Source organism: Callithrix jacchus, chromosome 12 (genome assembly GCF_049354715.1).
Source record: "Callithrix jacchus isolate 240 chromosome 12, calJac240_pri, whole genome shotgun sequence".
Lineage (NCBI taxonomy): Eukaryota > Metazoa > Chordata > Mammalia > Primates > Cebidae > Callithrix > Callithrix jacchus.
Genome location: NC_133513.1, coordinates 115,582,848 through 115,610,841, shown reverse-complemented (window position 1 = coordinate 115,610,841; position 27,994 = coordinate 115,582,848). Strand labels below are relative to the sequence as shown.

Sequence of the window (27,994 nt, the reverse complement as noted above, 5' to 3'; positions counted from 1 at the left end):
TGAGGCAGGTGGATCACCTGAGGTCAGGAGTTCAAGACCAGCCTGGCCAGCATGGTGAAACCCTAACTCTACTAAAAATACAAAAAATTAGCCAGGTGTGGTGACAGACGTCTGTAATCACCACTACTCAGGAGGCTGAGGTAGGAGAATCCCTTAAATCCAGTGGGGTTGGAGGTTGCAATGAGCCAAGATGGCACCACTGTACTCCATCCTGGGAAAAAGAGTGAAATTCTGTCTCAAAAAAAAAAAAATTAAAAAGAGTATAGAATAATATATACTGCACGCTCTCTTTTGTTTTGGAGAAAAAAGAGGTTGCTTAGATTCACTGTCACATTTGTGATGAAAAATGGAAAATTCTTGGAAGAAGCCACCAGAAACAGAAGAGTCACCTGCAGGTTTGGAACTGGAGGCTGAGTGTGAAGATCTGTTTTGCATCGTAGATGTATTTATTTGAATGCATTCTTTAATTCATGTGCATGCTATTTTAGTCATAGTATTAGAGTAAAAATACTTTAAAAAATAGGAACCATGTGTAATAAAGGAGAGAGAATTTCTACAGAAGACACTCCCCTGTGGACCACACCAGGTCCAGTCCTCATCAAACCACAGGTAAAAGCGTCCTTCAGGCGCAAGCAAGGCAGGCTCCCCAACTCACCTCATTTCCATTACTTCCCGTCTGCTTTCTTCATATTTATCTTTCCATTCTGAAACTTCTCTCTCCTTGGTTATGATCTAGTTCAGGGAGAAGAAGAGAAAGGTTAGCCCCAGATGAGTGAATTCAGCTCTGAGCAATTCACAGATCAAGAAGAGGAGACAGTGAATAAATGGGGAACGAAAACTTCCTACAGCAAACGATAATTACATTCAGAGAACTTCCCAGAGCAGGAAAAAGAAAGAAGTCAGATATCAGACTTTCACAGTGCCCACTGGGGAGCAGCTGAAAGAGGCATGCTTTTTGTCACAAATTCAACAAGGCCCAGAAGGCCCTTTACACACAGTGTCAGGAAGATCAAAACCCACAGTCTGCTGCACACCTTTGCCTGCAGCATTCAGAGGACAAAGTGTCTCCAAAGACACGGGCTTTGTGGACTATGAGCATATGTGTTTGTTAATAAGTGGCAGGAAGAGGGTGGTCACACTACATGCCACAGTACCTCTGCTCTGGCAATCTGGAGGGCAGAGTCCAGGTCGGGCTGCTGGAACAGAAGGCTCGCAGGCTTTTCCACCTCGGCAGTCCCGATGCGGGAGTACAAGGCTGTTTTGGAGATGGAGACATCTGCTGGGTGAGCAGCCTCTCTCTGTGGTATGGTTTTTAATTAAAAAAAAGAGTTAACATTAATCATATGACAAAGAGGATTACACTCACCCTCTCATGAATGGGCCAGTTGTATGGTTTTGAAACAAAGAACATCAGAAGTATGAGAAAGTGCAAATATTGATGAACAGGGAAATGCCGAGTAGAGTCTATGGATGGAGATCTATCATTCTGCACCTGTGCAGGCAGACAAAGGGGCTAATGGCAGAGGCCCCTGCGGCTCCCAGGCCTTGGAGTCCAGTGTGTCTGGTACCTGCTTATCTCTGCCATTTATCACACGCTGAGCCACTTAGGCACAGCGCCTGAGAACCCAGGGCACTATTCAGCAGGCTCCACTTCCAAAATAAGATCTCAATGGCAAATAATGTTGAATTCTAGTCTACGTTTGCCTAGTTTTGAATAACCACAGATTTGATCACTTAGGTAAGACTGTTTACATTTCAATTTTGCGGGCATTTGCTCAGCTCCATTTGAAAGGATGCTGAGTCACACCAAGCTTAAGGCCTACTGTAGTCGTCAACCAGTGTCACCTTTGGCTGGGTAGAATTTCTGGAGGTGGGAGTTATGTTGGCATTTTGTTGCCCTGAAATCTGTTACATCAATGGGAAAATTAAAAACTGGGTCAATGACAACATCCACATGTGCTGATGAGACCCTGAACAAGTGGCGTGATCCACCACACCAACCCATCCAACCGATACTGATTTGAGGCTTTACGGCCTTTGTGGAGGACAGATAGTAGCCTCCCAGAGGTAACGAGGAGTCTGTGGTTATTCTTTTCCCTTTGCACAAAATGCTCGGCAATTTGCAATGCAGTTGAAATGCAGTGTTAGCAGCATCATCGACCAGCACAGCCGGGTTGTCAGTCTACCTCTACTGCGAACGAAACATCAAACCAACCACACTCTCAGTCCTATGCATTAACCTCGTAGCACTGCCATGGCTGCCCAGGTGAACCTCTACCCTAGTTATTAATCCTCAAGTGCTCTAACAGGCAGAGTAGGACTGCTTCTTCCCTTTGGGAATTATGGGAGGAAACTGAATGGTGAAAGGCCACCACGGTGTAGTAGAGAGAGGGAGATTTGGGGAAAGAATGATGAGGGCTTTCAAGGACAGCTGGTAAGATTAAAGAGCCAACAGTAACTGGTCTCTTCCACCACAAGAACAGGCATGTCTACGCCACAACAGCATCAGGGGAAAATGAACCCGAGAAGGGAGGCAGCTTAGAAAACTCAAGGAGAAGTTTAATGGATAGGACCGGAGATGACCGAGTTAGGACCAGTTAGTTAGCCGTAGACATGCAGGGTGAAATTACATCGTTTCGGTTGTCCTGGAAGAAAACCGTTGCCTGGATTTCATGGCGCCTGCCTGGCCTTGCATACTTGGGGTAGCCCTGAAGTGGGACCCAGATGATCCACTGGCCAGAGATGGGAGTGCACAGTCCCCTTCAACCAGATTCCAGAGACTTGCTCATGTGAGAACAGGGCAGGCTCAGGCTCCAAAGAAGCCTCTGTTTCAAGGACGCTTGACCAGAATATACATTAACAGCCCTCAGTAGAGGCAGGCTGACCTCCCAGAAGCAAGGGCACCACCAGGCCACGGGGCCAGAGCCTCTCGCGTGCAGGGCTTCACCTCTACTGTTTGAGAGTGGTTTTCATAGTTCTGCTTGTTATGGAGGAACTCCTCAGGGAGTAGTTGGAAAATTACACAGAGATCAAGACTCAACATTTGTCTTTATGGAGAAAGTTCATAAACACACAATTCCAAAAGGAATTTTATGGAGTGTGGTGGCTCACACCTATAATCGCAACACTGGGAGGCTGAGGTGTGAGGACCCGTTGAGGTCAGGAGTTTAAGAACAGCCTGGGTAACACTGTGAGACCCTATCTCTGTAAAAAATTTTAATAAAAAATATTGGGGTGACGGATGCAGTGGCTCATGCCTGTAATCTGAACGCTTTGGGAGGCTAAGGCAGGTGAATCATTTGAAGTCAGGAGTTCAAGAGAAGCCTGGCCAATGGCAAAATCCTGTCTCTACTAAAAATATAAAAATTACCCGGGCGTGGTAATGCATGGTGTAATCCCAGCTACTCGGGAGGCTGAGGCATGAAAATCACTTAAAGCCCAGGAGGCAAAGATTGCAGTGAACTGAGATTGCTCCAGCCTGGGTGACAGAGTGAGACTCTGTCTTTAAAAAAAAATAGGCAAAGGATTTTAAAATGAAAAACAAAAACTGTTCCCATCACTTTTAAAGTCAACAAGTGTGTGTGTGTGTGTGTGTGTGTGTGTATGTGTATGTGTGCGTGCACGCGTGTGTTTTAATGAGCAACATCAGTCACCATCAAACTCAGCGTGGACCTTCTGAAGATGAAAAAATGGAGAATCTCAGAGACTGGGCCAGAGGGTTTCCCAGAATGAGATTCAATGTTGACCAGAGTAAGCAGCCTCCCTGCAGTGCAGGAGAAAATTGATTTAATTAAAACTAACTTTATCATACTGGGCAGAAACTAAATATGACTGATGAAGGAATTAATAATTTTCATGTGGCTTAAAATCCTTTGTAAAACAAGAAAGGGAATGAAAAAAATCAATAAAATAGTGAGTCTTGTAAGAAAATGCAAACGGACACTACCCTGTAGACTGTTCACTGACCCCCTTCATCCCGGCCACCTGGTGTTTTCAATAAAGGAACCGATGACTTCAGAGCCCTCTTGAATTACTGCCCAAGTATCTGCGCGTTGATGAAATTCATTGTGTACACTCTGGTTTCTCCTTACGACCAAGAATTGTTTTTAACTGAAATTAATAGCTTTGTCTGTCGCTGATATTTTTAGATTAAACTTTGTTTCTCTCACATAACCCCTACTTGCTATTTTAGAGGGGCCAAAAAAGCCACTAGAATCACAAACTGAAATGTAAAAAGGCATGGGCCTTTGCGACCAGTTTCCAACCTTCATTCCACTCGAGTCCTGTAACCCTCGAGAACCTCTGGCCACTGTCACCCGCTTCAGACCTGCAGGTTGTGCCTGGGTCCTTCCTGCTGGCAGCCAGGGGTTACCCTAGCTCGAGGGCCCCTGTGGACAGTTCCCTGCTGGCAGCCATGGTGGGAGGGGCTGGCACTGGGGCAGGATCCCTGACCCCTGGAGCAGACAGAGGCAAATTCTGGAGAGAGCATCTGCACATCTGAGGCTGGGGGAGCCACGCCAGAGGGGCCACGGAGGGGTGAGGCCAGGAGTCAGGATGAGCGAGGGAGATGACAGCCACCTGGGTCAAGAGCATGGTGCATAGACACAGGCCTGGCACTCAGAGGGTGTCCAGGTCATATGCCGCCACCCAAGCAGGAAAGTGGCCTCCGCCAGTGCTGCCCCACCCAATTCTGACCACAGGCAGTCCCCAAGCCCAGGAGGAGTGGCAATCATGCCTTATGCCACTCCCAACACTGGCACCAGCCAGCTGCTCCTGGCCACTGAGTCAAGATACAGCCTCTACGCAATAACCACAGATGCTCTAAAGGGCCAAATACACGGTTGCTCGCGAGCTGGTCCTTGTCGCTCTTCTCAGGCTGTTCTTGTGGCTTTTGGGCATCACATCTCCCTCCTTTTGAACCTCGGTTTAATGTGTATGTATGGGGAGATAGTCTGTAACACAGCAATAGAGAAGGGAACACAGGACATGGTGCCAGGCTGCTCTATGACAACACAGGTTGCCCCAACTCCTTCTCCTGCTCATGTAAGTTCCAGGCATTGGCCTCTTCTAGGCCTGGACTGAGGGGCTACACCACTCACCCACCCTGGGGGCCTCTTGCTAGGACTCACCCCCTCCCTGAATCTTATTTGTGTGGCCTTGTTCCTAAGTAACGCAGACATATCCTTCAGTCTTCGTATTGGGTCCCCCTCATCCGGAAAGGCCCATAGCTTGCGCATCTCGGAGCGCCACCCAGATACAACATTCATCTTCCATCTGATGTGGCTGAGTGATCAATTCAGGGCTGCTGCACCACATTTCCAGGGACCTCGGTCAGGTTTGCCCCTAGGAGGACACAGCCGAATTCCATTTGACCAGAAGATGTGGAAGGAAAATAATGATAAGACTGCAGCCTGACACCCCAGCCCCTAAGGACTTTTCCCCATTTCTCACATTTTCTAACTGAGATGGAGAAACCCCCACTGCAGCTCCTCCAGGGCTGACTCAGCTCTCCATCAGACTAAAGACAAATGGAAGTCAAAGCTGCTCTAGGGAACAGCCAGAAAATCACTCCCCACTCTATCTCATGGTGATTTTCATCCATGCAATATGATATTTTTCATTCCAAGTGATTTCATCTTTGTGTTAGCAACAGCTTAAGACCATGTTGGCAAAATGACGGAACTGTGTCACCTACAGCTGAAATATATGGCCAGAAAAAAAGGCAATGGGATACACAGCTGCTGTTTTCTCTTCCTATGCATCAGCAGTTTCCATCCAATGCAGCAAGGGACGATCTTTCTACATGTAAAAGAAACCAACAGGGACCAACTTGAGGTCAGGCTCATGGACCACCCTTGGGCTGGGTAGCTACAGGGACAGCGTCTATTTTCCACAGGCCAACATCAGCAGGTAATATACTTTTCACAAAAGCAATACAAGTTACTCTGTTAGAGAAAAACCTTCCCTATTTACCCGAGACAGTTCTACCCTCAGAGAATGAATGTTCTTTTGAGCATACACTTCTGAAACAAAAGAGGTGGCTTGGGCTGCCTCTGCGACTCACAAACAATGAACACACACGACACTATTTTCTAACTCAGAATTGGGCACATATTCTGAGAAGAGACTGTAATTGACAAAAAGTCAACTCCTGGCCATTATTTGCCAACAGTTTTCTCTGGCTGCTCTCCAAAGGAGGCAGCAGGGGGACCAGGGCACTCAGCACACTCCATCTCTACCCTGAGGTATGCACCAAACATGCTCAGTTCCACCTCAAACTCTGGACAGGAATACACGGTACTTACAGTGGCCAAACTGCACATAATTCATTCTGTCTTTAAGCCCCAAGAATATCTAGAAATAAATCTAGTGGTGGGGCTGGGGGATCCTCACTGCTTCATGCTCTCTAAAAATCTTGCTTTCATGGAAATTCAACCTAAGTTTATGGTTTGGCAACAAGAATGAGGACATCCCCAATCTGTATTTATATTCTTGTCCCTGCCCTGAGTCTCACTGTTCCCAGCCTGCACACCCACAGTGTAACCACCTCCTGCCTCTGGAAGGGGCTTCTCTTTTGGGTATGGCCAAGGAGATCACACTAGAGGCCCTCAGGGCCAGAGCAGCAGCTGGACTCCTAGTCCTATACCAAGGATGACAGACACAGACACCACTGCCCCCTCTGCAGATGAGCTGTTACTCTAGGCAGGCAGGCCAGGGGCTCCCATTTTTACATTTGTTTTTAAAGTTAGGGGGTCACTCTGTCACCCTGGCTGGAGTGCAATGATGTGATCACGGCTCACTGTAACCTTGAACTCATGGGTTCAAGCAATCCTCCCACCTCAGCCTCCCGAGTAGCTAGAACTACAGGTGTGCGCTGCCACACCCAGCCAGGGGCCTCTCACTTGGAGACCTGAGTTCTATTCCCCAACAGGCTGATGAATCACTGTCAAGTGGCTCCAAGTCCCCATCTGTACAATGGGACCCGGATCCACCTACCAAGGAGAGATGCTGGGAGCACCTGATCCAGTAACAGAAGCAAAAGGGAAGTCTTAGCTGACGCAGCAGGTTTCTTTTATCACACACCTACGATGTGTCAAGCACAGCGCCACTCTCTGCACACCAGCTGTCTGTCATCCTCACAGCCACCTGTAAACTGGCTATTATCGGCCCCATCTCATGAATGGCAAAACTAAGGCCCAGAGAGGTTTACCTGCTTGTTCAAAGCCACAGAGCACAATCTGACATACCAGGTTCATCGGGCTGTCCAACTCCAGGTGGGGTGAGGGATGGGAATGAGGCCACCCTCAGAGATCAAGGTTTGCACGGACAGTCCAGGGGCAAAAACACATTCTGCATGTCATCAGCAACTCATTTAAGTTGTCAAGAAAAGTTACCCCAAACTTGGAAGCCAGGCAAAAAGATTTCTGCACGCCCTGTCAGTGTCATATTCCATGCTGAAACCAGGAATTGGGAAACTCCATGGGCCAAATGGCCCACTGCCCGTTTTGTAAAAAAACAAAAACAAATAGATAAAGTTTTATTGGAACAGTGCCAGACGGTATGGCTCACAAGGCTGGAAATACTTTTCTGCACTTTACAGAAAGGATTGTGTAGGCCTGGTCTAGGGTATCAGCAAATGTCTTGGTTTTCACTTACTATGTATTACTGATTAGGGTCTCGTCTCAGCAAAGTTATATGTTAACTTCTAGAAAATAGAAAAGTTGCAAATTATTTTTGTTCAATAGAGAAGCAAATGGCCATCTGTAGAAAAAAAAACCCTCAAAGGTCATAATTTTTTTTTTTTGCTCTGTTGAATCGGTGCTAACCAGCTTTCTAGCCAACTTTGCCATCTTAGGCTTTCCTTCTTCACCCCACTGATCTATACGTTGGTCTCTCTATTATCCTCCATTTAACCAGCATTACCATCCCACTGGTTTGGCATTATTGAGTTAAACAGATCTTAGCTATGTGCTCAGTGTGTGTTTATGCAAGAATGACACTTTCAGCTTTTTGGAAATGACCCTTTGCTGGACACCGACGATGCCTGCCTGGCGGATGGTTAGCAAAGCAGCTTCTGGACCCCAGCGGCACACAACATTCTCAGGAGGTGGCGCACATGGCAGCAAACCGGTACCTTGGCATCCTGGTGGCTGCGGGAAGCCAAAGCAATCTGCCTGGCCAGCTTCAGAGCTTCTATCCGCATGATGGCAAACTCTAACTCCTCCTGCCCGCGGGGGTGTGGGCAAACCGCAGGGAAATGCATCAAGACAGACGTCAATGGTTTCCACATCCGAGGAATGAATGTGCCATGAAAATGTGTCAAGACAGGCACTCGGGAAAAACACACGCTCCGCCTTTCTCTCACAGTTATCACCTCAGCAGATCATGAAATAAGCATTCAATTTCCTTTTTAAAAATATCACCCTTTTGAATGTCTGTCGGGGAGTATTGTGCAGTTGAATATGAAACGATTTTCAAAATGGGATCAAAATTTGTACTGGACTTTTTTCTTTTGATTTCTTTCCCTTTTTCTTTCTTAAGGCGAAGTTGGCCAACAGTCTCCATGAATGGATCTGCGCCTCTCAGGTGGCTGTTTGTTAACGGTCTCTCTAGGTTTGCTCTGAACATCCCAGTCTAGAGGATATCAATTAAGTTGTCAAATTTAAAGCCCAGAGTACATCATTGTTTTTTGTTCCAGATGCAAGGCTGAGCCCAGATGTTAACTCGATGGGAGTCTGAGACAGCCACGTGTACATAAACGGCTTGGCTCAACGGTGATCTGACATTCTTGGTTCAGTGAATAAATCACAGAAATTGCTTTTGGGGCTATCATTCTAAAAAATGACGATTTGGGTCCAGTTTCCAAATTGAAATAGAAATGGTTTGTTCAATATGTAATCACACAATTTGCATAACTTTGGTATCGTGGGTAAAGAACGTCACATATACCATTCTTTAAAGGGAAGATAGGTGACCGGGAACATTCTCAGCAGTTCCTCATCAAATCCTGCCTCATTTCATTTGGGCCTCGGGGGTTCATTCTCTACTGAGGTTTTGACAAACTCCCAAAAGGTCACACATGGGCTACAAACCTGAAGTTTCTGAGCGAATAGTGGGGGGTTCTTTTCTGCTAAGTCGGGCTCCAGATAGTCAAGTGCACCACAGAGAGAGCCGGGGTGAGCTAGCCTGCTGAGGAGGGCGTCAGAGGCAAAGGAGCCCTCGGGAGCTGTCTGAACACCGGCAGAGAGGAGGACACACAAGAAAAATAGAGGAGAACAGAGAGTGATATTGATTCCAAGCAAGGCCCACGCTGCCATTTGCTGGACATTTCTGCCTTGAGGCTAAAGAGAGTATCAATTAGCTGCCATTACTTGAGGTGCCATCTGGACTAATTCCCACATGCTGACAATGGACATCTTGAGATTGGCAGACCCAACCCCCTCCCCGTAAGCACAGCCTTCAGTGTCCTCCCACCCCCATGCCACCCTCGCTCCCTGTTTGATGAGTGGGAGCTAGCTAGTGGAAGGTGAAAGGCCAGTTAGTTGGTGGGTTTTCCAAACATAACATAACTCATCAAGAAATACCTTCAGGTATATACATATATCAAAAAAAGTCAGGTTTTGGTAGAGGTAATTTTCTAAATCACGGAAAGGTGATTTCCAGTGAAAAAGTGTCTTCTGATAGATTAGAAAGACCTCAGAATCAGAAGCCAGCTTTGTAGAAAGTGAACCATGGATGTGTGTTTCAGAGTATTATTGTGAGAGATCGATTCACATCTAGATCCTCTTTTTACCATTATTTTTCTCGTATCCACCCCAGCATCCAACTGCCAGACACACAGTAGGTGCTCAATAGACATTTGATGCATGAGAGAAATGGCCTACTAACACAGAACAACATATTTTTGTTGTTATTTTACACACACTAAATCAAGGGCCTCACACCTGCTTGGGGATTGCTGGGCAGGAGGTAGAGGAAATGCACATAAAATTCACCTAGAAGGATGGTGCATTCCAGATGTGTGGAAGAGCCCGGCATGGGCATCACTTACTTTGGGGCATGCACAAGGCCACGTGACACATGTGCAGTGCAGGCACTGGGGCAGGTGAGGCCTTCAGCTCAGCTCTATTTGCTCTGCAAGACCCCAGCAGGGCTTGGGGAGAGGAAAAATCCTGGTCTTTAAACAGGAGAAATTCCCATCACTAAGTCCCAGGAAAACTAACTGTGTCCCACGAGAGGCATCCCCTGCCCTCTGCCATCAAGGATGAAGTGGCAGAGGACTGCTTAGCAACTGTTCCAAAGCAACAGTCAGGGCCTAAGAAGGGAAATAGGGAAAATAAATAACCCTGAAGGCGTATGAAGTATTTAAGTGAGAAATGCAAAACCACACAGGTGTGAACAGAGAACCTCCCCCTCCTCCTCATGGTATGGGATCTCCCAGGTTAGCTTCTGTGGTGAGGGTGGGACCCATGGCAGGTGCCAGGTGAATGTTGTTCTGAAGGCCTGGCCTTCTTGGTGACAATATGCAGCTGGCCCACATCCCAGCCCCTGTGATCTGGGGCCCTCCAATCCCACTTACAATTTCAATTGCCTCTGAAGGGGTGCCCAAGGCCATGGCCTCTAGCTCCTTCTGGGAGGATTTCTCTGGCAACTGCAAGTGTGGCTCTTGATTAGGGGCCAGCCCTCGTGGGACAGGATGCTGGGTTTTTGTAGTAGCGTTCACAAGGGCTTCAGTCTCTTCAAAACTTGACCTGGGGGAAGCAAAGGACATCTTTAGAGTCTTCTCACAGGGAAACCCACTGAAATCAACCAGGATGCCCAGACCAAGTCAGTATCACAAGGAGTCCTGGACTTCGAGAGGGATATGGGCCAGGTCTCCAGTGGCCATGCAGCCTCTAGCTGGGCAGTCACCCCAGGGCCAAGTGACAAAGGAGAGGCAGAAGCACAGATGCCACGAGCTGTAGACCCGAGCTCTGGAGCGAGGCAGACTGCCAGCTGCTTGGTTGTGGACTCCGGGAAAGTGATGGGTACCATGCCTCCATTTCCTTCTCTATAAGATGGAGCCAATAGGCCTCTCTGTGAAGATTAGAGACTCTGCTTCGCTGTAAAGCACTGAATGCAGTACTGGTGCTGCTACTGTTTTAATAACGTCGCCGCCATCCTCATTTTCTCACCACTCTGGGCAGCCTGCAGGGTCTCTTTTCTAAGTTTGAGAAGTCAGTGCAAGAGCTTTCCCTCCTCCTGCTTAAAGAGGGAGGCAGACAGATAGGCTGGTCCCAATCTTACAGCAATGCCCACACTTATTTGATCAAACAATGCACTGCTCCAAACGTTAGCCCCGATGAATGCAAACGTGAACACCCACATCAACAATGTACCCAGGCACTTGATATGTGCCAGGTACTTCAACAAGAGCTTTACATACAGCATCTCTCTGGAAGGCAGGTGCCCTCTCCCCGTCGCACAGGTGGGGGAGGCTCTGGGAGACTGACAGCTTCCTTTAATCTTCAAAAACTCCCTGCAAGGTCCGTTTCATTATTACTTTTACATGCAAGGAAACTGAGGCACAGGAGAGTCAATTACCTCCCATCAGGTCACATAACCAGGAGGGGGTACAGGTGGGATTCGGGCTCTGAATGCTGGGCCACAGTGTCTCCCTTTAGACAAATGATGGAATAAAGTGTGTGCGCACTGGGTGAGATTATAGGGGTGAGTGACACATTCAGCTGTTGAAGCATTTCACTTTAGTCCAAAGGGCAGCCAGTAACAAAACCAATTTGTTTATGTCCCTGTGGACATTCACAGAGACTGAAGTGTGGGCTGGCCCGGTACCGTGGCTCATGCCTGTAATCCCAGCACTTTGGGAGGCTGAGGAGGAAGAAGCCCTTGAGCCCAGGAGTTTGAAACCAGCCTGGGCATCAGAGTGAGACCCTGTCTCTATTTAAAAAGACACACACACACACACACACACACACACACACACACAGCACTGACTGCCTGAATCTATGCACTGAAATGAAGTAGAAATAACAGCATGAAGGCGCTCAGAGGCTTTGGAGCATCCAGCGCTGTCTGTAACTCTCGCATCATGGAAGTCGTACCCTGAACACGGCGTCGGGGACTCTGACATGTGGACAGGAGGTGACTTGACAGGGCTCTCCTGAGACGTGTCAAACATAAGGTACAAGGCCTGCTTCTTCGGGGTGTCATCGTCCTGCTGCAGGGATCAAAGTCACATATCAGCATGGGTACAATTGGCCTGAAAGTGCAACTGAGATGAAAACCAAAGCACTTTCAACAGGGAACAAACAACCCAGGGAAAAGCCTTCAGTATTCTGGAGCCACCAGAAGAGAGGAGGAAGTTGGGCCCAGTTAGGAGTGCGGTGGGGAGGCCGGGTGGGAAGGAGGATGCAGAGAAAGTACAACTGAGTTCAAGAAGGAACGTGCGCCAGCGGAAAAGACACCCATGGCGTTGGTGAGCTGGACTCTGTTCAATTCACCAATGTTTACTGAGCACCCTCTCTGAGCCAGGAGCTGCACTGGTCACTGCAGATAAACAAACAGGTAGAGCAAGAGACCAGACCTGGGCTGACCATAGCTGAATGAGCCCAGGGCAGGGGCGGGGCCTGGAGACAGCTCAACAGGACTAGAAACAGGAGCTGTGGAATGCCAAGCCGAGAAATGGACACTGGCATCTCTCAGTGATGGGGAGACCTTGGAAGACCCCTCCACTTGCCCTGCTGGGATCCCCAAAGAAGTCCCTGCAATGGCCAGCAGGCATGCTGCTCTTCATGGCACGCCATCTCTGGGTGGCTCTGCTATCCCTGAGCAGGGCATGCTCCTCACGAAATTCATCCACGAGGCCTGCCAACACACTGGGCAGTGGGTGGGCACAAGAGGAAGGGGGCCCTTGTGATTTCAATCCATTTAAATCAAAGACCTCAAAGCACATGACAGTTCCACTTCAGCAGTAAAATGTCTCATCCTCAGTATTGTGTATGTGGCGTCAGCCTCTGGGGACACAGTTGTGACTACGGAGGTAAGCTCTTTAAGCAACGCACCAGGGGATGATGACAAAGCCCAGGCACTTCACTCGGGGAGCTGTGATCTCACTGACTTGGCACCTGAGTTAAGCCTGTGCATGGGGACATGCTCCTGCCTAACCTTCAGGTCTAACTTATAGCAACCTGTGGTTTGGAAGCAGCCACTGCAGCATCCATGATGGATGCAAAGAAAGATAAATACAGGAACAACATGCCCGGGGCCATGCGGCGCTGCAAGCAAGCCCTCCTGCATGCCACGCGTCTCCAAGGGCATCGCCAGACAACAGCAAGAAGTCGAGCTTGGAATTATTCCAAGGGCAGCAGGTATTATGCCAGGAAAGACAGTGCCCATCATAAGCTCTTAAAATGAAAAAGCAGGCCGGGCATGGTGACTCACACCTATAATCCTAGCACTTTGGGAGGCTGAGGCAGGTGGATCATGAGGTCAAGAGATTGAGACCATCCTGGCCAATATAGTAAAACCCCATCTCTACTAAAAATACATAAAAATTAGCTGGGCATGGTAGCGCACACCTGTAGTTCCCACTACTCACGAGGTTGAGGCAGGAGAATCTCTTGAACCCAGAGGCAGAGGCTGCAGTGAGCTGAGATCGCACCACTGCACTCCAGCCTGAGGGACAGAGCAACATTTTGTCTCAAAAAAAAAAAAAAAGAAAAGAAAAGAAAAGAAAAATGAAAAAGCAGGGAGAAAGGGAAAGGCTTATTGTCCAGAGAAAATATTCAGTTACTTAAAACAATTTCTCAAAAACAGCTAATAGTATACCTGAAAAACAACCAACACCTTTTTTTTTTTTTTTTTTTTAAGGAAATCTCTAGCTCTTTCTCAGTCTAGGAAAGTAATTCTGCAGGACATCTAATTGCATTCTATCATTTTCTCCCTGGAAATGCCAAACAAAGTGGAATGAGTACAAACCTCACACCTCCCCAGCCCCAGTCCATCATCGCTGTACACCCAGGAAGCTGTGTGCACAGGGAGCGCTCAATTTGGGGTCTGAGCTCCCAGAGATGCTCTGTACAGGGGAGGAGGCCCCTGCAGGCAAGAAAGCAAGTTCCCTGAGTGGCCCGAGGCAGAAGAACTTACAGGTAAGGAGGAGCCAATTTTTTCCATATATTCAATTTCATAGGAGTTTCTGTAATCCAACTCTGCAAGAAAACCAAAAACAAACACAAAACGAAAGATGACGTTAGTGCCAGAGGAAAAAAATGGGGAGATTTGTGCCAGGCAGGGTGGGCGCAACCATGGGGCTCTGGGCTATCGGACGGTGCCCACTGCCTAGAGACATCTGATGTAGCCTGAAGAAAAGGCTCAGCTCGGCTATTTTCACACAAGTGGTAAATGTCTTTCTGTAAAGGCGCTTTTGCCATTAGAGAAGCTGAGGAATTCCATGGCACGACCAAACACAGCCAGAGTGTGGCCGGACCTGAGCGCTCTGCGCTGAGTGTTCCTATAAGAGAGCACGTGCATTTTGGGTGCTGGTGTCCTCTGTAACTCTCATGTGCAACACATGGAATGACACATCCTCATGACGTTTTGGAATTGGACCCTTACTTGTCCCTCCCTGGGTATTCAGCTGTGGCCACACTCTGAAGTGAGGGAAAACCGGTATCATTCCTTCAGTGCTGCTGGTAAGAGAAGCTTTGCCAGTCACCTGGAGCCTTTCCCAGGGGTCTACCAGTGTCTACAGGGCTGGTCCAAATCCATTTTCAAACTCAAAGACTAGTAAAGTCCAATGGAAGGAGAAATGTCCTGTTTCAAATGATTGGAGAAAATCCCACACACTCAATGGAGACAGGAAACACCACTGCCTGCCTCCAGTACCTGGAAACTGAGCTGACACTCCACTAACTCCCTGTCCAGCAAAAAGATGGAGTGCCTCCTCTATGCTCTGCACTGTGCGGGGCATAGTGAATACAGTGGTGAATGAGACCAGAATGGACTTCTGTTGTCCTAGAAGCCACAATCTAGAGCTTCCAGATGCCCTTTTTCTACTTAAAAAGAAACCCAAGAGGTGAAGAGTGACCTGCTCAGAGACCCACTGTAAAAAAACACCGGTGGCAATCCACAAAGTTTAATCTATCAACTTTTTTAAAAATGAAAATAAATATAAATAGCAGATCTGGTTTAAAGCCCCTTTATTTCTGCCTATTATTAAAAGCATCATCAAAAAAATATGAGCTTTAAAATGACACATTTCCTGGAAGACTTTCTTAAAACCTGCAAATGGCTGAATAACCTCAACTACTTAAACACGTGGATGATCTTTCTGGAATCCCTGAATCTCCCTTGGTGAGCTAAACATACCCCTCTAGTCTGCATGGCCAGCTCATGAGATTGAAGACAGTTTTGTGGATTAAAGGCAAGAAAGACCTGTTTCATCCTGAATAGAGATGAGTAGAGAAAGTGGTTCTGACTCTCACACCAAGCCTGAACCCCAGGGTCTGCCCCAACTTAAGACACAGAAGCATCAGTTTGTAAAGACTTAATCTCCTCCTCACCTTAAAAATGAGAAGCAGGACAGGGCACAGTGGCTCACACCTATAACTCCAGAACTTTGGGAAGCTGAGGCTGGTGGATCATTTGAAGTCAGGAGTTCAAGACCAGCCTGGCCAACACGGTGAAACCCTGTCTCTACTAAAAATACAAAAATTAGCCAGGTGCACACCTGTTGTCCCAGCTACTTGGGAGGCTGAGGCAGAAGAATCACCAGAACTCAGGAGGTGGAGGTTGCAGTGAGCTGAGATCGCACCACTGCACTCCAGCCTGGGCAACAGAGCGAGACTCTGTCAAAAAAAAAAAAAGAGGGGGAAGGAGGAGAAAAACAGGGATGGATGAGGTGATGTTTAGGGTCTCCTCCTGATTTATCACTTCCCAGGTATAGAACCCCAGAACGATCATTTTACTGTTCTATTATAAACTGTTTAAGTTGAGAAAATAATAGTGACTCAGCTGCCTCTTCCAAGGTATCATTACAATTGCCAAGGCATTGTATGCTCTGAATTATTTAGCAGAAATCTCTCAGCACACCCCAATGCAGCACAGGGCACCCAGGAGGCACCAAATGAGCAACGGACCACTGCAGAGATTTTTCAGGGACTGTGGCCCCAGGTGAGCACCCAGCTCTGGTTACCAGCTTGCCTCAGTGAAGCGTCCCACCTGGAACCTCAGCTCTTCTGGTGGCTGAGTCTGGGTGAGTTTTAGGTCACGGAGCTCACTCATCTGCCTTCTCTGCTACCTGCCAAAAGGAAATCCCTTCCCACTGTCCCGCATCCCCCACTCCTCCCATTAGAAGGAGCAACTGACAGTGCAAAAGTGGGGTTCTCTGACACCCAGAGAAGTGTTTGCATTTGTAAGATGCCTGGTATCAGGAGGCCCACAGTTCTCCCAGTCAATCCCAGGTGAGTGGCAGCACCTGGAGACGCTCCTTCAGAACACCCCCTGCTTGTTGCAATCACAGTCATTTGGGGTCCTGATTTATAATTTCCAAAATGGCCTGGATAGGTTGTAAGAAAAATAAGTACCTCCTGTCATCTTGGGTGGTCTCTGATATATTTTGAAGAAACATCTTTCTGAAGTTGGTTTTCAAGATCTCACTCATCTGCTTCAAATCCTAAGCCTCAAAGGGCAGACCCAGGGGTGAAGCCACATCCAATTTCAGCCCTGTTTTCACACCATGCCACACACAGCTGGCAGGCTAGGAATGGTGATACCAACATACCAAGTGGCACATCATATTCTCAACTGGAGGAGATGGCCTTTGCTAATGTGCGTGGCTGCTCCTATTGGAAGAGCCTCAGCTATTGTTCATGGGTCCTGTCATTCCTGAGGGCTGCTTTTGGTAATCACTTCATACGGGGGCACTGCATAGTGAGAGGGCTGGAGTGTTTCTTTCATCTGACTCTAATTGTTGGGGGCTTGCTGGGAATGGGTAAGAGCCCCGTGCAGAAGCCAGGAGGAGGCTGTGAGTCCTGGTCTCCGTTCCCAGGATCAGGTAGGCCAACTCCCCTGATGTTTCCTTGCCTGTTGACTTATCTACCAAGTGGAGCTCAAAGTGCCTCATTTTGTAGGCTGAAATGAAATGCTGTACAATAAAAACCCTTCAAGGGGTGACACACATGGAAAGGAGTGTGATCAGATCTATTCCTGGTCATGGCTAATATTTATGGAACTAAACCTAAGTAACATCATGTTATGGGAGAAGAAAAGAGCCTAGGGAAAGAGGCAGGGAGGCTGCCTCCAGCTTCCCCACTGTCACCCTTCTAAGGGTGACATTTAGAAATTTCTTATCAAGTTCAAGAGATGCCACCCACCATAGGTGCTATCAAAATGTCAAGCCTGAATTCCTGAGCTCTGCAGTGCGATAGTGGCGGTGCCTGACCTCATAGAACAGCTGGGGCTTCCAAGGAGGGCACGTTCCCCTCTGTGACAGGTGGGAAGGAGGGACTAACAGCTGTGTTAAAGGACGCGGGGAGACTGGACAACCACCAAAGACTCACTGAGACTTGTGAATGAGGTACATATTAGGTCTAAAAACACTGTTAGGATTTTTAGATTTTTCTAAGAAAAAAATGCTTTGGTTCCTGACCATTAAACTAAAGACATACATGCATCAAAATCATATGCCTGGTTCAGGCCGGCTGCTTCTTTTTTTTGTTGTTGAGACAGTCTCACTCTGTCACACAGGCTGGAGTGCAGTGGCATGACCTCAGCTCACTGCAACCTGCACCTCCCAGGTTCAAACAATTCTCCTGCCCCAGCCTCCCTAGTAGCTGGGATTACAGGTGCCTACCACCATGACTGGCTAATTTTTGTATTTTTAGTAGAGATGGGGTTTCTCCATGTTGGCCATGCTGGTCTCAAATTCCATGTGATCTGACCTCAAGTGATCTGCCTGCCTCAGCCTCCGAAAGTGCTGGGATTACAGGCGTGAGCCACCACGCCCGCCCCAACTTCAGGGTGGTTTCTAAATGCTTTTCTCTGACATTTAGAAATTTCTTATAAAGCTCAAGAGATGTGACCCACCGTAGGTGCTATCAAAATGGCCAAGTCTGATGCTTGTACTCAAATGTTGCTTGCTGCCTCTGGGATGTAAAACCTCTTTCCCGCAGCCCTCCACACCTGATGCAGGTGATACCCATCGCAAGATCAAATTGCCGGGTTGACACTACTGAGCCGTGGACCTGCCTGACCTTGTATTACCTTTCATTCACAAACCTGTCTTTAGCTCCTATGATGCTGAGGGTGCTGTGAGGGACAAAGATGAACCTGACAAAGTTCTTGCCTTCAGGAAACATGCAAACTAGCTGGGAAGCAAGAAATGCACACACACTGTCATTATGGTGTTATGTGCCCCCAGCTCGGTCCAGACCAAGCACTAAAGGCAAGCAGAGCCAGGAGCGGATACCTAGGGAAAGGCTGGGAGGGGACAGCACTAAGGAAAAGGTGAGAAACAGGGATGAGGTGGGAGAGTGCAGCGTGGGCTGGGGTAAGGGTGTTCCAGCAGGTGGGGTCTGCAGCAACACTGCAGAGGCAGCTGAATGAGGGGTGTTCTGGGAAACGGCTCCTGCCTCAGATGCAGGTGCAGAGGAAAATGAGAATCCAAGGGAGGCTGAGGCCAGATTGTAGGGTCTCTGGGGTCAGGTTAGACCAAGATGGCCACTCTTTAATTTTTTCTTTTTTTTTTTGGAGACAAGAGTCTCACTGCCACTCAGGATGGAGTATAGTGGCACAATCTAGGCTCACTGCAACCTCTGCCTCCTGAGCTCAAGCAATCCTCCCCCCTCAGCCTCCTGAGTAGCTGGGACCACAGGCACATACCACCACGCCCACCTAATTTTTTGTACTTTGGGTAGAGATAGGGTTTTGTCATGTTGCCCAGGCTGGTCTTGAACTCCTGAGCTCAAGTGATCTGTTTGCCTCAGTCTCCCAAAGTGCTGGGATTACAGGCGTGAGCCACTGCGCTTGGCCAAGATGGTCACTTTTAGATCTCTCAAACCCCAAGACAGAGTGCCAACCTGACGGCCAACCGAAAGGCTCCATTTTGCACAAAACAAAATGCCAAGAAGTGCAAGTATACATAATTTGGATCATCTTTTCACTGTCAACTTTACAAAGGCAGTTCTGGGTAGGGAGAAGAATCCAATATTCTGAAAAATATGAAATAGATCTATCATAAATGTACACTGGTACCATGCCAAGACCTCATGGGCACAGAGCAAACCAGGGAGAGAGGCCTGACTGTGGAAGAGCGTCCAGAAGAAGGTGGGGGGTTTTTGAGTTACGATTAAAATCTACTTGCACCCTCATGACACTACCACCCCACCCAGACAGGGAGGGAGGAAGCAGTTTAAAGGAGATCTTAGTCTCTTACTAGCAGCAAAGAAGTGGAGACCAGACGTTCATGTGTGATCTCCTTCACAGTGATTTCTACTCAGTTTAAAAAAAAAAAAACTGTTAGAAATCCACTGGGTACAGGCTGGCCTGTAATCCCAGCACTTTGGGAGGCCAGGAGGGCAGATCACGAGGTCAGGAGTTTGAGACCAGTCTGACCAACATGGTGAAACCCCATCTCTACTAAAACAAAAAATTAGCTGGGTGTGGTGGCACATGCCTGTAATCCCAGCTACTCGGGAGGCTGACGCAGGTGAATCCACTGAACCCAGGAGATGGAGGTTGCAGTGACAGATGCACCACTGGATGCACCACTGCAATCCAGCCTGGACAACAAGAGTGACACTCCGTCTCAGGAAAAAAAAAAAGAATGCTGAAACTGAATACACACAGGAGGAAGGAGGATATTAATGGAACAAGCAGTGTCCGGAGCCCATTTCTGAGGAGGGAATCAGTCCTCTTAGCAAGTCTAGGGTGAATCCCTGGTTTGAGGCTTGATTTAAAGGTGTGGCCATGGTGTCTGAACACCGTATGGGGCCTGGGAATAATGGTGGCACCCAGCGACTCCAGGTCAGTGACCTACACTGAGAGTTTGACTTGAGTGACACTCCCTTGGAGCTATTTATCAAAATCACAGAGGGGAGATAAGACACAGCCAAAGCTCAAGTGGGCGCTCAGGACCCACCCGATGGAGTCCTGAGGTGGAGTTAGAGGGCACCGTGCCAGCTCTCAGCAGGAGTCATGGGTCAAGGGACAGCTGGTTTCAAGTCTCAGGCTGTTTTCAAACGCAGCCTGAGCTTCGAGTGCAGCAGGAGACGTGCAGACACTCTCGCGAAATGATCCCATGGTTACCTGGCTGAGAAGTTTCTCTCCTGGCCTTGGGCTCCCTAGGGCCAGTATTCTCCGAGGCAGAGTGGGGGTCCGGCTGGCCACGGAGTTGCTTACCCTCAGTGGGGGAACTGAATTTGGTCTCGTTTACAAAGGTGGACAGGTCCGAGGGCTGTGGGTAGTCCTGTTTGTCAGCCTCCAGGTCCACCGTCATGCATGTCCACTTCTGGTTGGTGACCGCCAGCTTTTCCTCATCTGTGGCGTGGACCACTGCAGAGATCACCGGTGGCGTTTCTGGTGTAGCCGCTGGGGTGGGGTCCTGCAAAGAGAAGAGAAGCAGTTTCTTGTCTCATCAGACTCTTGGTCAGAAACTACTTCCAACCACAGTTCTGGGGCCCCATGAGTCAGGACAGGTCCCGGTCACAGTCCTCGGCATGCTTTTCTGGGACTCTGCTCCAAATAGTCCATTAAGGAAAGAGATGGACACACAGATTCTTCCCTCTATGCATCTCCTTGTGTGATGCTTTGTTTCAAGGAGTAACCATATTTTTTAAAAAATCAGGATTTTATGTCTTGGTTACTTGAGCGCTCCTATAGTTTTATGACTGTGGTTACTGTGCGATACTCAGAGAGGGCTTCGGCCCGCACATCAATATCGCCAGAGTCACCTGACACTCATCACACTAGTCGCTGGAGGCAGAAAAGGGGGATCTTATCTCCATTCCCACTGGAGAGCGTGACGTGGACTAGGGCAGGGTGGGAACCTAGAGAGGTCATGGTAGAGCTGCAGCCGGAACCTGAGTCCCCATCCCCAGGGCTGAGTGCTTCCCTCCACTGCTCCCACCCTGGTCAGGGTCTGCAGGCTGGGGTTTTGCTGGCTCAGACTTGCAGGGGTGGGAGGTCTGCTTGTTCTGTGACCCAGAAATTAACCCTAGATGTATGGCTGACAGGCTTGGGGATAATCTTCCTTGGTCTGGAAACAGCATAGAAGAAATGGAACACATGTGATGGAGGAACTGGTGAGAGGGACTCTAATAAAGAAAGAACCCAAGCCCCACTTCTTTGGGGTGGGGTTCTCTTTTCTTCCCACTCCAATTTGGCTGCACAATGCAGTGGTCCTGACGCATGCTGAGTTTTTTTACCTTCTCACTCCGTATTTGTTCATCTCAAGAGTCTTTCTCCACTCGACAGTACTAGAAGTTCACAGCTGATCAACTGGGCCGAATGGAGAACGGGTCCTCTAGAACCCAACTAACGTTTTTACTGAATGTCTTCCTACTCTCGGGACACACTATGATCTTCCACAAAGTGAAGAGATCAAAACAACGTCTTGCAAATGTGAGGGACCCTCCAACTGAAGGCAAGAAGAGGGTCCTGGAAACATTATCTCGGAAGCATGCCCGGGATGAACAGAAAGCAAAGCTTCGTCAACAAGGAAGGAAAACCACTGGGGGGTGGGGCGGGGGCGGGCGGACGGGACGTAAAGCCATCATGATTGAAGAGCACTGTACCTGGGAAGGTGGATCAGAGAGAGGAGACCGTTTTGGCGACTTTTTCACCCTAAATGTGTCACTGGAAACAAAATGGAAAATGTAAACACAACAAGCAGAGGAACGGGACACCCCAGAGCAGTACAGAGCAGACCAAAGCTACTGCCTCTGCGGAGCCACCTGGCCCAGGCCACCCTCCCACTCCGCCACTCCAGCACCAGTGAGAAGACGGTCACTACCCATTCTCGCTTTTTAACAGCTATTCTTTTTGCCCCCAAGGGAGAGATCCATCAAGCCGGAAATCTTTAAAGAGAGACCATTTTGGAGAACTGACCCAGAAAATGAAGCTAAATTTAACTAAATGTTTTTATTTTATAAAGCAAATTTTTGGTGAGCAGATTAATTTATCTGGAGTCTTCCAGGAATGTCAGCCCAACTAAGATTAGAGGAGGAGCTCTATGCTCAGGACACCAATTTACAGACGGGCAAGGCAACACCTCACTTAACAAACGACTGAAGGGGCCCACACAGAAATAGAAAGCTCGGGGTCCCCAGGGAGAATCTGCTGAATCCTCCCGACCACAGGATCTTTGAGCTCAACGGATTCCCGTGCTCTGAAGGCTTCTAGGTGGAATCCTGACTAAAGGTAGGGCCAGGAGAGGTGATTGTTTTATGTCTTTTCCTAACCATGGTGAACAGATAAGATTCATAGCTCTTTTCTCCCTTTCTTTCTCCTTCACATGAATGGGGGGCTGTGAGGCAAAGGAAACACCAGATCAGACTCCTGAAGGCTCAAGGAAGCAGATCCCAGGAGGAAGGGGTGACTGTAGCCCGAGCAGTTCCACTCAATCCATCGTGCAGATGTCAGAACGGGGCCTCTTTCCACCCAGCAGACTGGCCCCTGCCCCTGTCCCCAGCCCCTCCCTGGGATGGCCCCACTACCGCAAAGCAAAGGCTCTGGGGGGGGTGGTCCCTCTCCTTAGATCCCGCCTCCTCCCCTGCTTTCCACATTAACTGGGTGGGCAGAGCAATTTGGCATTCAAGTTCCTTCCTTGTGTTCTCTCAAATCACTCCAACAATGGCATTTAATCAGTGGAAAGAAAAATACTATAAATGGCTATTTATAGCATTGATAACATTTGCCATTAAAACAGTGCAACCATAGCTTGAAGCATATATTTATTCATGCATATAAATATATAACCATATATTTTATAGTTGCTGAGTGGCTCAAAAGACTGAAGAAATCCCTTAAGCAGAAGAGAGCCTGACAGACTCCACCCTATCCTGGGACTGCTGGCCACCTGGGATGAGGTCAGCTTCCCTTGTAAGGACAGGGAGAAGGTGTATGCCTATGGAGCCCCCAGAGCTGCCCACAGATCCCTCCTGGCCAGGGGAGGCAAAGCAGCAGAGGCACAGAAATGGTTAGCTCTGTTTCTACTGACAGGTGGCAGGGTGACCCACAGATGACAGATGAGGCATGCTGATACCCAGCCAGGTCCTGGGTGACGGAGGATGCAGGCCCGGGGCTGCCTGGCGATGGCTCTCAGCCATGTGCTCCACTCTCTGCTGACCCTGCATTTCAGGGCACTCTGCAGGCCTCAATTTGGAAACATTTCTGCTTTACATGTTAGCAGGAAAAGCCATGGCCGTCACTGCCTGTGGTTAGACCGGCCAGTTATTTTAACGTGAAGCCACAGGAGTGTTGAAAGCAATCGCCCACTAGCCCAATTTAAAATGAAAGAATGCAATGAAGAGTTTAAAAAAAATTGTATGATTTCAGATGAAGACATCCAATATGCAAGGGAGGGAAAAAATTCCATTCCTGACAAGCAGGCAGATGCTAGATGATCACATTTTCACAGCCAAGCAGTCTCTTAGGCGAATCACTATGAAACAGAAAAGTAATCTTTGCTACTGGGGAGCCCCATGCCACATCATTCCCAGGCCCACCACAGAAACACGTCGGTGGCAGCCATAGAGGGGAAATTAAAAAGAGCTTGGAAGCAGAAACAAAAGGCAGAAAAGCAAGCACATTGGGCATAAGAGGCAGATTGCATTAAATTTACTTACAACAGAGAACACACAGACATCACATCTTCAACCATCCTAAGACAAGAAGACAAAGAAAAAGAGAGACAGACAGAAGGAACTGACAAAAAAGATAAATCTGCAGGCAACGGGTTATTAACGGGTTAGGATATGGCAGCCATCGCTACAGGGTCTACTTCTGAAGCTGGGCAGTGCCTCAACTTTTTGGAAGGGGCTGCTGGGGAACAGCTTCCTCTCTTGGTTCTAATGATCCCACAAAGCACTGGTGCCCCAAGAGCTTTACCAGACCCGTGCAGGGTCTTCAGAGCCAAAGTCCTTATTTGCACTCGAGGTGAAACCACAAGCTGGGCAAACTTCCCTGATCCCTGTTAGCTCTGATGATCCAACAAGAAAGTGGCTGGGGGCGCGTATGAGACACAGAATATATCTCAGAGGAGGAGGAGGTGGTGGCCACGGTCGGCTCTCATTCCACAGGTGGGAGAGCATGGCTTTGCAGTCTAGGCATGTCAGACTTCTATTCCAGGCTTCAAATAAAGTTTCCAACATGAATTCTAGGCTGTCTCTAGGAAGGATCTAGTTGGGTAACTGAAAAAAAAAAAGTCCCCATTTTGGCCAGGATGGCCTCCAGCCACCACTAGACAGTGGGAGGGTAATCCAAGGTCAAACCCTGCTGTCAAACCTCCTCTCGGGAGGCCCTGCGTTCTTCTCAGATGTTCAATGTTAGGGGGAGCCCAGAATGGGAGGTAAACATGTCACCCTGTCTCTTTCATGCCAGGCAGACCCAGAGGGGCCAGCGATGTGGTCTTTCCCCAGGGAATGGATCTCCACAGCCTTTTAAAATTATTGACAATACTTCCCATAAGAGTAAGAAAATCGCCAAGCTATTAACCACAGGGGCCAAATAATAAAGGGCCAGCAACCATCCAAGTGAGAGAAAGTCTTGGGATGAATTCTGGAGCCATGAGTGCTTGGTATTTAAACACAATGTACTTGGCCAAGTGTCCGTGGACCACAGAGCCGAGGACTAGTGGTTTCCTGGGGATTGTGGGGATTTGCTCCCTACTTTCAGGTTCCAGTTATCTCTTCAGAACTTACAGGGGTTTTGTCTACAAAAGATGACTGGAGAGAGAGAAGGCAAAGAGGAGTATTTCATTTTATTTATTTTTTTAGATGGAGTCTCACTCTGTTGCCCAGACTGGAGTACAGTGGCCTGATCTTGGCTTGCTGCAACCTCCACCTCCCAGGTTCAAGCGATTCTCCTACTTCAGCCTCCCGAGTAGCCGGGATTACAGGCACCCGCCACCACACCCAGCTAATTTTTGCATTTTTAGTAGAGACAGTGTTTCACCAAGTTGGCCAGGCTGGTCTCAAACTCCTGACCTCCGGCGATTCATCCACCTCAGCCCCCCAAGATGCTGGGATTATAGGCATGAGCCACCACACCCGGCCAAAGAGGGGTATTTCTTATGGGCTGGTCGGCATGCAGCACAAAAGGGCCCAGGCCACATCTCTCATTCCTGGGCCTTCTGGAATCTACTATGTTTGCCTCCTGGGCTAATGTCTCATTAATAGGCAGAAACAAATTCTATAAATTTTAATATTTTAAAGGGTATATCTCCTAGCTTCTCCAAAAAGCAACTAGTTACCAACAGGGGGATCGACCAGATCTTCAAGGGAGTTTTGAGCCATGGGCTCTCCCAGATTGCCCTGGAGTTGAACATCAGGTCTTTGGCTAAAAGTAAAGCTCTAGACCACTGATTAATTAAAGCAAAAGACCAAGGACACAAAGGGGTATGTGGATGGGAAAATGCCTCCACTCTGACGGCAGAGAGGAAGGAAAACACTATCTTGTCTGCCTGGTGCAACGGCCGTAAGCATGGCATCATCACAGCACCCAGGGGCAAAGTTAGGGCAGTCAAAGGTTATCCAGGCACATGACCAAGGGTCACAGCCAATGCACACCCCCGCCTCTGATCCTTACCACCTCCACCCCTGAACTTACGTCTTGAGGGGCGTCTTCTTCTTCTTGGCGGGCTTGTTTAGCCCATCCCCGTCCACTCCATTGGCTTCGAGAGCATTGGCTGGGATCTCAAAGGAAGCTGGGGATTTAGAAGGTGAGCTGGGGGTCTTAGAGGATGTCTTAAAGGGGTCAACGGACTCATCACAGGTGTCTGGGTCAAAGTTGTATGATTGTTGGGGCAGTTTGGGAGACTCCTGCATTTTTGAGGTGGAAGAAAAAGGGTTAAAATTGGGGTCATCCCACTTGTCAATATCAAAGGTGTAAGTACCTTTAGCAATGGGGATGTCATTGGGTTCAGCAGGGGATCTGGGAGGTGAGGCAGGAGTGTTGTCAAGTTTCTCGGGTGTCTTTTTCATCTTTGGCCTCCTCAGGGGCATTTTGGCAACTGGCTTTTTGCCTATCTTTTTGGTAGGAGGGGGGTTTTCCTGCTGATTGTCCCAACTACTCTTGTCCTCAGAATAGTCAAACTCCAGCCTCACGGAGAGCCCTTTGGCTGGAGAGTCCTCTTGCCCCCGGCTCTCTGATGGGGTTGCCTCCCCTGCCTCCGGGGCCGTGGTAAGAGGCAGCGTTTTCCTCCCGATGGGGGGCGAGTTCTGCACTCTGCCACCTCCAGAAGCCGGGGGGACAGCCCCTTCCGCACTCTCTGAGTCCGGAGGGCAGGCAGCTTTGGGCCCCGTGGCAGGCTCAAGGGGCGTCTCCTCCGATGAGGCTGGGCCAGGACCTTCCGTCTTGGCAGAGTCTGTCTTCGTCTCAGATGCGAGATTCTCCTCACTGGGGACAGGGCTCTCTTCGTCTGGCTCCTGTTGCGTCTCCTTCACTGGGGGGGTCTCTGTGGGTTTCTTGGTGGTCTGTTTCTTTTTTAAGGAAGGCGGCCTCGGTTTTTTAGTTCGCTTAAGGGTACTGGAAGCACTGCTGGAACCCGTGCTATAGGCATCTGGGGCGAGGGCCACGGCCTCGGGATTGCCCGAGGAAGAAGCACCATCAAAGTCACTGGCTTGCAGGCTGAGCGACCGGGAGAGTGTAGACTTAGAGATGGGGACGGAATCCGTGGACTTCCTCCGTGTGTTCACTTTGCCCTCCTGATTCTTAGCGTCTGAGGCACGGGGCTCCGAGGTCTGAAAGGTATCCACAAGCTCAATGTTGTCAAAGTCCAAGTTGTAAGTCCCGCTGCTGGCTATCGGCTTGTCTTCATCGAAGACGGCAGAGAAGGAGTGTGACGGGGGACGGAAGGGACTTCCTTCCACCGAGTCGCTCCGTGGGCCATCGGGGACAGGGACTGTCTCACAACCACATCCTGAGGAAATAGAGAAAAGTCATCGATTACAGACATAGGACACACTGGGGCACCTCTCCTCTTGTGCCAGAACATCACCCTCTAGTGAAGGGTTGACAAGCCACGGTCCCAGACCCCCCCACCCACTACTGGGTGCACTACTTGGATACAGATCCTGACCTACCCATTATTAGCTGGAGACCCAGGCAAGGCTTGCCCAGAGTTCCCTCATCTGTACAATGGGGGTGATGAGGACTGATTAAAGAGCAGCTCAGAGCATTAGTTAAAAAACACTCATCAAGTGCCTAATTAGGACCAGGCATGGTTCTAGGTACTAGAGATTCAATAATAAACAGAAATAGACAAAATCCTTCCCTTTCTGGAAGTTACATTCTTCAGGGAAGACAGTGAATAACGCGATAAACAGGGCGGGACCTGGTGTCTCACGCCTGTAATCCCAGCACATTGGGAGTCCGAGGCAGGCAGATCACTTGAGGTCAGGCGTTTGAGATTAGCCTGTTCAGCATGGTGAAACCCTGTCTCCCTTAAAAAAGTACACAAATTAGCCAGGCATGGTGGCGTTCACCCGTAATCCCAGCTACTCCAGAGGCTGACGCAGGAGAATCACTTGAGCCTGGGAGCTGGAGATTGCAGAGAGCTGAGATCACACCACTGCACTTCAGCCTGGACAACAGAGTGAATGAGACTCTGTCTCAAAACAAACAAACAAAAACAAAAAAACAAAACAAACTGTACAGAATTTCAGAGGGTGACACACGTTAAGGAAAAAATAAAGCCAGGATAGAGAGTTTCACTTCTAAAATAAGGTAATCAGGCAAGATCTTCTGAGGAGACATCTGAACAAAGACCAGAATGAAG

General features: G+C 48.7%; 1 protein-coding gene across 50 annotated transcripts in view; it reads right to left on the bottom strand.

The window, feature by feature from the left end:
- TACC2 (transforming acidic coiled-coil containing protein 2) overlaps positions 1-27,994 on the bottom strand; it is a 246,073-nt gene that overhangs the window by 14,874 nt on the left and 203,205 nt on the right. For 12 of the 50 annotated variants that reach the window (XM_017963225.4, XM_078346673.1, XM_078346671.1 and 9 more), the window contains 10 exons: positions 25,825-27,136; positions 21,792-21,852; positions 20,398-20,599; positions 14,146-14,207; positions 12,102-12,217; positions 10,580-10,751; positions 9,093-9,230; positions 8,135-8,224; positions 1,155-1,298; positions 656-732 (listed from right to left, as the gene is read on the bottom strand). In XM_017963225.4, the coding sequence (XP_017818714.4) occupies positions 656-732; positions 1,155-1,298; positions 8,135-8,224; positions 9,093-9,230; positions 10,580-10,751; positions 12,102-12,217; positions 14,146-14,207; positions 20,398-20,599; positions 21,792-21,852; positions 25,825-27,136 (2,374 nt within the window). Of the gene's footprint in view, positions 1-655; positions 733-1,154; positions 1,299-8,134; positions 8,225-9,092; positions 9,231-10,579; positions 10,752-12,101; positions 12,218-14,145; positions 14,208-20,304; positions 20,600-21,791; positions 21,853-23,843; positions 23,880-25,824; positions 27,137-27,994 lie in introns of all 50 variants that reach the window. The other 38 variants (XM_035269317.3, XM_054243405.2, XM_054243404.2 and 35 more) reach the window with 14 other exon arrangements.